Here is a 10,147-nt window from a genome sequence, read left to right on the forward strand (position 1 = left end):
ACCTTCTACACGTGGCTCAGAGCTAGTCTGGTCTAGTTAGTTAGAGTTAGCATACTTAGATTAGTAGAATGTCAACCCACAGCAAGCTGTGAAAGTGAAAATCGATTATTGTCGCGAGTAGGCTTCAATGAAGTTACTGTGAAAAGCCCCTAGTCGCCACATTCCAGCGCCTGTTCGGGGAAACTGGTACGGGAATCGAACCGTGCTGCTGGCCTGCTTGGTCTGCTTTATAAGCCAGCGAATTAGCTCAGTGAGCTAAACCCGCCCCTGTGTGCGTTGTTACAGAAGTTCAATAAATTGTATTGAACCAACGTCTTAGTTTGGTGTCTGCTTTACAGTCTTAACTGCATCCAGTTGCAGTCAGTGTTACCCCAGGGTGAATAACACACAGTTTAATTCCTCTCCACCTAAATAGTTGGACTCAGCACTGCAGCACTAAACTTTCATTACAATTTTAAAAGGAAATAAAATAACATTGATCCAATCTATGGAGAAAGAATCAGTTAATCACCTTTCATCAGAACCGTGCTCGAAATGATTACCCTGGCCAGTGAATGTGACGGACGGTGAACATTTGGGTAAAGTCCTCAGACAGGATCAAACCCTTACCGGAACCTTTGTGCTGGTTCAGCGCCTCCGCCGGACGCGCCGGAAGGGACTGGGGGAAGTTTGGAGGAACGCATACTGCCCGCTAAATCCCAGCGTCCTTGGCGGCCGGCCTTTCTTTTCCGGTTAACCTCTGGTGGTGGATAGGAGGCTGCAGGAGGTGAGCCTTTTTAATCGGGAGCCATCCGCCTTATGGAGCTATCCCGGGAGTGCGGCGGCATGGATTCGGGTCGGCGGGAGGGGGAGGATGGGGGAGAGCAGAATATTTATGGGGAATGGTTGGTATTCAATGATTGGGAGTTAGGGAGAGCGCTCGGCCGGGACAGGCAGCAGCTTGCCTTGGAGTTGGCGGCGGACAGTCCAGTGGAAGTGGCATTGCCAGTTCCTGCCGGGAATCTCCAGCAATGAGGTCAGGAGAGGGAAGTTACAGTGTGTGTGTGTGTGTATATATAAATGTGACACTTTGCTCTTTCAGATCAGGTCAGAGTCATGGCCAAGTCCAAGAATCACACCAACCACAATCAGTGTAAGTCTGAGGCTGCTGTTCTTGCATCATTTGGCTTTTCATTTGTTTGCCAACTTTTTTTTAAAAACTCGTTCTGTTCCTTTACAGCCAGCAAGTGGCACAGGACAGGGATCAAAAAGCCCAAGTCTTATCGATTTGAACCCCTGAAAGGAGTAAGTATGTTAGCTGGGTGTCGGTGCTGTTTATGGTGACTGGTGCATGCCTAACAACATTACGGTCTTCACAATGTGTGTCAACTGAGCTTCTGCAATGCAAAGTGAACTGTAGTTGCAGATAGATCACAGACTTTGCTTTGAAACCCATTTTACAACCACGCACAGTGAACACTGCCAAACCTGTGTTCCCTGCTGATTTCCAGCATCAAATCTTTTCACTCTGGTACAAAATGTTTTTGGATGACTCTGTACACACGGCTTGCATCATTCCCTGTTAGAGGTGACAAGCAGATCTGGTTCTTTACCATTCCAAAGTTAAGCTGCGTTCTGTCCTGTCTGAAAGCATGAAGCAGCCAGCATTAACCACGGCCAGGTGTCCCTGGAGATCGAGCATGCAGTACCTGTCCATGGACACCATCTGTGCCTGCTGGGTCCCACAGGGACTGTGATGCTTTATTGGCTCAATCACATTTTAATTTAATGTTTTTAAGTTTCATTTGTTTTTGTTTAACGGCTGCCCCTTTTTAATTAATTTATTTGGTTCAACCAAAATAGTTGGAGTCAACATTAGTGCTGATGAAGGCTCATATGACGAAGCAAGTGCTTGTCACAAATGATACCTTCACGGTAGAAAGATAAAGGTTTTTGTCGCCAATTAAATTTGAACGCTGTCAATACTATCTTTGCCTGTTCTGGCTCAGTTGGTAGCACTCTTACCTCATGATTCAGAAGGTTTACGTCCCAACCGGTAGACTGAAGCATAAATGTTTAGGCTGACAATGAAGTGTGATGGGTGCTGTCTTTCAGATGAGGTGCTAAATCAAGGCCCCGACTCCCTCTAGGTGGGAGTAAAAGCATGATTTTCAAGAAGTTATCCCCAGTGGCATGGGAGTCTTTATTTCTCAAACAGGTTCTGGCCATTGTCCCACTGCTTGTGCAGGAATTTGCTGTGCACAATAGAACATAGAACAGTACAGCACAGAACAGGCCCTTCGGCCCTCAATGTTGTGCCGAGCCATGATCACCCTACTCAAACCCACGTATCCACACTATACCCGTAACCCAACAACCCCCCCCCCCCCCTTAACCATACTTTTATTAGGACACTACGGGCAATTTAGCATGGCCAATCCACCTAACCCGCATGTCTTTGGACTGTGGGAGGAAACCCACGCACACAGGGGGAGGATGTGCAAACTCCACACAGACAGTGACCCAGCCGGGAATCGAACCTGGGACCCTGGAGCTGTGAAGCATTTATGCTAACCACCATGCTACCCTGCTGCCCCTAAATTGCAACAATAACTGCAGTTGAAAAGTTTTTCTTCGACTAAAAAATGGTTTGGGTTGTGAAAAATGCTATATAAATTAAATCACCTTTTCCCCCTAATTCAGTGCATCAGTTTGACTAATTTGCAAAGTAAAGTAGGTTTAATTCAAAAAGAACAGATTTCCATCAGCATCGTAATATACCTTACGAGCAACTAATTATTTTTGAAATAATTGCTTTTCACTCTAAGTTTCGCAGATGCCACGGTAATTTTCAGATAGCCTTTTACTGGGGCATCGGGAAAACTCCTTCGTGTTCTTGAAATGCCACAGGATCTTTCCCATCCACTTAATCAGGCAGGAATGGGGTCTTGGTTTAAAGATCTGAAAGATGGTGCTATCAACATATGGAAGTGCTCTTCCCCTTCCCCCAGTGCATTACTGTAGTGTTCTGCAAGTACCATTGTGTTAAATGGAAAGTAATAATTTTGACTAGAGAAAGGCTATATGTTTGTGAATTAGTTTGGTAACAATGCTGCTTTTACGAGTTCTATTTTCTTCTAAATATAGATGCATTTATATAAGGTTGCGGGTTTCGGTAATTGCACCTGCATTCGAAAGTGATTATGGTATTTACCATTACCAGATCATTGATACTGCAGGAAGATTAAATCAAAAAACTTCCCCGTGTTTATTGGAGCATCAATCTCCATTAAACCTCATAGCTTTTGGACACTATTATTAACTTCACATTGAGCTTTTAATTGGCTCTTCTACAGTTTTATTCTTTCAGTTTTTAGATGGTACAGTACTGCTGCCTCCTCTGTCCATTTGTTTATTTTAGCAAGTTGAGAAAAACAATTGAATTTGGAACTTGAATGTTTATCGTAGGAATTAGTTGCAGTGCAAAAGGAGCCCATTTGACCCATCGTATCTGCACCAGCTCTGTATGAGCAATTCATTTGGTGTCTTCCTCCTGCCTTTTCCCTGTAACCCTGCAGAATCTTCCTTTTTGGGTAAGCCTAATTGAATGCTCTGATAGAAACCGCCTCCACCACACTGAGTGCCTTCCAGACCTTAACCACTCGCTACATGAAATCATTTTCCTTATCCACCTTATGCCAATTATTTTAAATCTGTACCCTCACTCACAAGCATGAATCTTAACTTTGTCCAAACCCCTCGTGATTTTGAATCCCTTGATCAAGTGTCCCCTCAGCTACCGTTTCTCCGATCTATCTTCATAACTGAAGTTCCTTGTCCCTGGAACCATTCTTGTTTCAGGGCTCTTTCCAGTGACATCACATCCTTCCTGAAGTGTGGTACCCAGAACTAGATACAATACTTCAGCAGAGATTGAACTACTGTCTTGTACAAATTCAACATAACCTCCTCCTTCTTGTATTCATTGCCCCTTAATGGTTTATTAACTGCTGTCTCAACATGTCCTCTGCTTTTAATGACATGCAATTAGACACCCAGGTTTCTCTGCTACTGCACCCCCTTTAAAGTTGTACCCTTTATTTTATATTGTCTCTACCAAAACAAATCACTTCATGTTTCTCTGCATTCAATTTCATCTGCCACCTGTTCTACTAACGTAGAATGCATCCTATTTGGCTGCACCACGGTTTGTATGCCAACTTTTCGGCCCAAGACGGTAAGAAACTACAGACTCTGTCTACACCTCCCGCTGCCTTGAGAAAGCGGACAGCTTAACCAAAGACCCCTCCCACCCGGGTTATTCTCTCTCCCATCGGACAGGAGATACAAAAGTCTGAACTCGCACCAACCAATTTAAAGCAGGTCCTTCTCCGTTGTTAACATACTCCTGAATGACCCTCTTATGGACTGAACTGATCTCTTCATGCACCTTCTGTACTGAGTAGCATTACACTCTGTATGCTTCACCAGGTTTCTTTGTATTTACTTTGTGTATTTATCGTGTGTTCTATGTTTGTCATGCATGGTATGATCTGTCTGGACTGTACCCAGAACAATCCTTTTCACTATACACGTGACAAACCCAACTTGTCAATGTCCTGATGTTCTACACTATTGTCCTCGTAGTTCACAATGCTTCCAAGCTTCATATCATCCATAAATTTTGAAATTGTGCCCACAGCCAGATCATTAGTATATATTAAGGTTCCTAAGCTGGAGGAACTCCATTACAAACCTTTCTCCAGCTGAAAAACATCCATTAACCACTTCTGTTTCCTGTCACTCGGCCAATTACATATTCTTGTTGCTACTGTTTTTGTTCTATGAACTACAACTTTGCTTATGTCTGAACTGTATTAAATACCTTTTGGCAGTCTATATACATCATATCAACAATATTGTCCTCATCAACCCTCTGTTACCTTTTCGGAAATTTCCACAAAGCTAGTTAAACATGATTTAAACTGCACTTCTCAACATACGTACCACCCTCTGTGTAAAAGTTGCTCCTCAAGTTCCCATTTACTTTATTTCCCTTCTTAACTTAGACCTATGCCCTCTAGTTCTCGTTTCCCCAACCCTGGGAAAATATTAAGTGCATTCACCCTATCCATGTCTCTCATGATCTTGTACACATCCATCAGTCTCCCACGCTCCAAAGAAAAAAGTCCTAACATGTCCAATTTTATCCCATAACTCAGTCCCGTGAATCCAACATCCTTGTAAATCTCTTCTGCACTCTCTCCAAATTAATAACATCTTTCCTATAGCAATGCGACCAGAACTGAACACAATACTCCAGGTGCGACCTCACCTACATCCTGTACAACCGCAACATAGCTTCCCAAGTTCTATGCTCAGTGCCCTGACTGATGAAGGTCAGCACGCCAAAAAACCTTCTTCGCTGCCCTAGCTACCTGTGACTCTACCTTTAGAGAACCTTTTACACAGAGGGTGGTACAAAAGTTGAATGAGTTGATGGAGGAAGTGGTTGAGGCGGAGACATTGACAACATTTAAAAGACATTTGGACAGATACATGGATAGGAGAAGCTGAGAAGGATATGGGCCAAATACAGGCAAATGGGGTTAGCTTGGATGGGCTTTTTGGTTGGCTTGGATCAAAGGGCCTGTCTCTGCTGTAGATTATATGAATCTGAACCTTTTTTTGTCTGCCTCCCAAGATTATCTCCAAGCTCCCTCTGTTCCACGATACTCCCTAAGGTCCTACTGTTCACTGTGAAAGTCCGACCTTGATTTGACTTTCAAAAATGCAACACCTCTTCTCGGCCCACTTCCCCAGCTGATCCTGCTGCAATTTTTTTTAAATTTAGAGTACCCAATTCGTTTTTGTTTTCCAATTAAGGGGCAATTTAGCGTGGCCAATCCACCTACCCTGGGGGTGAAACCCATGCAGATACGGGGAGAACGTGCAAACTCCACACGGACAGTGACCCAGGGCCAGTATTCAAACCTGGGTCCTCAGCGCCGCAGTCCCAGTGCTAACCACTGCGCCACATGCAGCCCTTGCTGCAATTTTTGAAAACCTTCCTCACTGTCTGCAATGCCGTCTATTTTAGTGTCATTTGCAAACTTATTGATCATGCCTTGTATATTCTCGTCCAAATCGTTGATATAGATAACAAACGGCTAATGTTGATTTAAGTACAGTCTCTTAAGGTGCATCCACTTTTTTTGTCTCCAGGTAGATCCCAAGTTCCTGAGAAACATGCGGTTTGCCAAAAAACACAACAAAAGAGGAGCAGCTATGGCTCACAGCAAAAAATAAAGTGGTGATCGCTAAGAAAAGGACTGGCGGTGTTGACGATTTAGCGTTTACTGTCCTTGAGGATGGCAGCCTTGTGATATCTTGTTTTCCAAATTGTTTATTTTGAATAAAATCTAAGTTGGGACTTCAATTTCCAGTGCTATCGCTGTTGTTTTTGAGTAGAGACCTTCTCTGAGTCAGCAGATCCCGTCTGTGTGGGAAGACCTCATCAAATGGTGTTCAATTTCACATTTCTGCTATCTTCATCTCACACGTCCACCTTCAATTTTTCTACATGCATTTATTCACTGTTCTAACTCCCATGATGCCGCACATTTAGTTTCTTCATCTCTGTTCAAAGGGTTCATGTTAATTTGCAGTTTTCAATGCAATTGTTTAAATGGGTTCTGGCAAACACGTCTCACAAATATTTCAGAAACGCTTAATGGAGGAAGGGGTTTTCTATGTTGTGTTTTAACTGCTTTTTCAAGAACCTTTTACTTTTTCACACTTGGCTTGTCTTGCAACTTAGAAATTCATTCGCGTGTAGTGTGCATTAGTATGAAGATGATGATCAGTGACCGTGCTGCAATATTTGGAGATTCTAAGTCTGACGAACCATGTGTTTTCTTTTTGTGCAACGTCGGAAGGAAACCGGAGAATTCAGAAAGGGGCTAATTGGTTTCCTGGTTATGACCGATTCCAAGAAATGCCTGTGTGATGTTATGGGGTAAAAGTTGAAGCACAAAGTAAATAGAAAGCTAATTGCAGTGATGTCTAGTTGTGCCCGCGTTGAGGCGAGCAGTTCAGAACAGGCAAGTTAAACTCTACAAATGGACTAGGTCTCTGGCAGTAAAGAAAAGGCAACTCCAGATTATTTTGCAGTGATTCAAGCAGGCAGCTAACCACCACCTTAAGAGCAGTTAGGATTGGGTAATAAATGCTGGCATAGCCAACAATGCCACATCCTGTAAAATAATTAAAAGAAACCATGTTTTTGAGTCCCCAATTATTTTTTTCCAATTAAGGGGCAATTTAGCGTGGCCAATCCACCTACCCTGCACATCTTTGGATTGTGGGGGTGAGACCCACAGAGAAATGGGGAGAATGAAAACTCCACACGGACAGTGACCCGGGGCCAGGATCGAACCTGGTACCTCAGTGTTGTGAGGCACTAGTGCTAACCACTGCACCGCCATGCTGCCCAAAAGAAACTTGAGCATTGGGTGTGTTGGTTAAAAAGGAACTCTTGGGATCAGTATTGAGAGGGGTTTTGTTGATGTGTGCCTTGTCGGTGTTGACTGTCCGGGTATTTTGAATAGAACACTGCTGCTGATGAATGTGAATCAAGGGCCAAAGCGATTGAATGGGAAGCAAGAGATGCTGAATAACAGGCCAAGTTGGAAAGGCAGATTACATGTGGTGCCACATTTGTGGATGAAGTAATGTGAGTGTTTATAACTTAAGTGAGGCTCTCCCCACCCCCCCCCCCCCCCCCCCGACTCATTGCATCACCTGTTTAAAGTACCCAACAGCTGAATTATGTACATTTTAGTTTGTTGCAGTAAAGGTTTCAGCAAGTGAAATTTTGCTGGTGTCCTTGTTTCCATCGATGTCCAAAGTTATCAACCTATACACTGATCGTAACGGAAGCTGTATTTTATTATAACTGAGATAATTGCAGTGATTGTGATGAGTTCAAATAAATGGAATTTTCTGGCTAGGCGATTGTGTTCTGATATACAATACAGTCTTCAATTCCAGTGACCTTTTAAATTCACTTTAGAATAAAAATGGCAGATAACACCATTATTGGTATCAGAACTATTATTCTCAAATCTTCATATTCAAGCTATACGCCAAAGCATATAGGCAGCAGAGATGCGCTGCAGCAACTCTTGCAACAGCACCTACCAAATCTGCAACCTCTACCACCTGGTAGGACTATAGCAGCAGGGGCATGGGAACACCAGGACGTTCAGCGCTAAGCCATGTATCATCCTGAACTGTCGGATCAAAATCCTGGAACTCCCTAACAGCATCAGTGTGCCCACAGCAGATGCACTGTAGTCGTTCAAGAAAGCAGCTCACCCCTACCTTCCCATGGGCAATTGGTGATCGGCAACAAATGCTGCATTTGGCAGTGCTAACCACATACCAGAAATAAATCAATCCTTTAATATTTTTATTGAATTTTACATTTGTACACTATACAGGAGGTGATTGAAACTTATTATTTACCAGTTACTTGCTGTATCTTTTTTTGATTTGGAGGTGCCGGCGTTGGACTGGGGTGAGCACAGTAAGAAGTCTTACAACACCAGGTTAAAGTCCAACAGGTTTGTTTCAAACCCCTAGCTTTCGGAGCACTGCTCCTTCCTCAGGTGAATTCACCCGAGGGCCCAGAGGACGTGAGGACTCCTCCAACTCACCCATTCTGCGTTTGGTCCGCAAACACATCCCCTCAACCTTTCAGCGGTGGCGGCCCGTGGTAATGTAAGTTCAGGAGGGTCAGGCCGCCCATGCTTCTTATCTTCTGCAGTGTTGTCTTAGGGAATCTTGGATTCTTCCTCTCTCCTCCACCCATACAAACACCATAATCATTTTATCTATTCTTTGGAAAAAGGCCTGTAGGATGAAGATCTGTATGGATCTAAACAGGGAGAGGAACATGGCAGTACATTCATCTTGATCATCTGCACCCTCCCTGCCAGGGAAAATGGGAGTGTGTCCTATATCTGCTTGTCCTTTTTTACTTCCTCCACCAAACTGATCAGATTCCACTTGTGGATCCGTGTCCAGTTGTGGGCTATCTGGATCCCTAGGTAGTGGAATTTGTTTTGGGCTATTTCAAATGGTAGACTCTCCAGCTCCGTCCCTCCCCCATTGAGGTTCACCGGGAAAACCTCACTTTTGCCCAGGTTAAGTTTGTAGCTCAAGAAGGCGCTGAGCTCTTCCGAGCTTCACGGTTTCCTTTAAGCCGTTCTATGGGTCTGAGATGTGGAGGAACAGATCATCTGCATGGAGTGAAACTCCACTCTCTACCTTCTCTTCAGATACTCTTCCAGCCTCTCGTGCTCATAGGGTGAACAGCAGGGGTTCAATTGCCAGGGCGAACAGGAGTGGGGGCAGTGGGCATCTCTGCCTGGTGCCTCTGCAACTGGAAGTATTCAGAGCTGGTGGTGTTGTCTGAAAGCTCGCCTTGGGGGCTTTGTGCAGGAGTTTCACCCATGAGGTGAACCCGGTTCCCAGCCTGAACCGCTCCAGTACCTCAATGAGGTACTTCTACTCGACTCTGTCCAAGGCCTTTTCTGCGTCCATGGAGACAATCACCTCTAGTGTTCTCTCCCCGGATGGAGTCAGCATCATATTCAGCAGCTGTCTGACGTTCGCAGTTCGCTGTCTACCCTTGACAAAGCCTGTCTGGTCCTCTGCGACCACCTCTGGTACGCAGTTCTCCAGTCTCTTGGCCACAACCCTGCTGTGGATTTCTTTCTTTCTTTGAATTAAATCCATGAAATAAAAGGAGGGACTACCAGTTTCACACAAAGGGCAGTAGCAATTTGGATCTCTCGTCCCCACAAATTGCTTTCAAGGCATAAGAGTAAACTGAGTTGAGGTGCAAATCAGCCATGATCTGATTAAATGATGGGCCAGAATAAATAACCTATGGGCATTCCCATGCAATTAATGAAACAAGCCTGGCTTCAGGTGGCTAAGTGTATAACTCTCACTCAGACTCTTTAATGGATTACTGTGCTACTTTATTGCTCTTTTGTTGGTGTGGAGAAGAGCATGAGGAGTGGCCATCAATATAAGGTAGTCACCTAGAAATCCAATGGGGAATTCAGAAGAAACCTCTGTCCCCATAGAGTCACTG

At 44.2% G+C, this 10,147-nt stretch overlaps 1 protein-coding gene and 1 non-coding gene across 2 annotated transcripts; both read left to right on the forward strand.

Moving 5' to 3' along the window:
* Positions 1–609: 609 nt before the first annotated feature.
* rpl29 (ribosomal protein L29) lies at positions 610–6,418 on the forward strand. The gene is made up of 4 exons (XM_038812642.1): positions 610–766; positions 1,082–1,132; positions 1,220–1,284; positions 6,205–6,418. Exons 2-4 carry the CDS (start codon positions 1,096–1,098, stop codon positions 6,286–6,288), a joined length of 186 nt encoding a protein of 61 aa, XP_038668570.1. The 5' UTR covers positions 610–766; positions 1,082–1,095; the 3' UTR covers positions 6,289–6,418.
* On the forward strand, positions 3,163–3,291 carry LOC119974069. The gene has a single exon (XR_005462456.1). It is a non-coding gene; the product is annotated as a small nucleolar RNA SNORA71 (small nucleolar RNA).
* Positions 6,419–10,147: the final 3,729 nt, after the last annotated feature.

The sequence above is a fragment of the Scyliorhinus canicula genome, chromosome 11 (assembly GCF_902713615.1).
Source record: "Scyliorhinus canicula chromosome 11, sScyCan1.1, whole genome shotgun sequence".
Lineage (NCBI taxonomy): Eukaryota > Metazoa > Chordata > Chondrichthyes > Carcharhiniformes > Scyliorhinidae > Scyliorhinus > Scyliorhinus canicula.

Coding starts and splice junctions, on each gene's coding strand:
- rpl29 (XM_038812642.1), top strand. CDS start 1,096: ATGGCCAAGTCCAAGAATCACACCAACCACAATCAGT. Junction 1,133..1,219: donor TCACACCAACCACAATCAGT/GTAAGTCTGAGG, acceptor GTTCCTTTACAG/CCAGCAAGTGGCACAGGACA. Junction 1,285..6,204: donor GATTTGAACCCCTGAAAGGA/GTAAGTATGTTA, acceptor TTTTGTCTCCAG/GTAGATCCCAAGTTCCTGAG.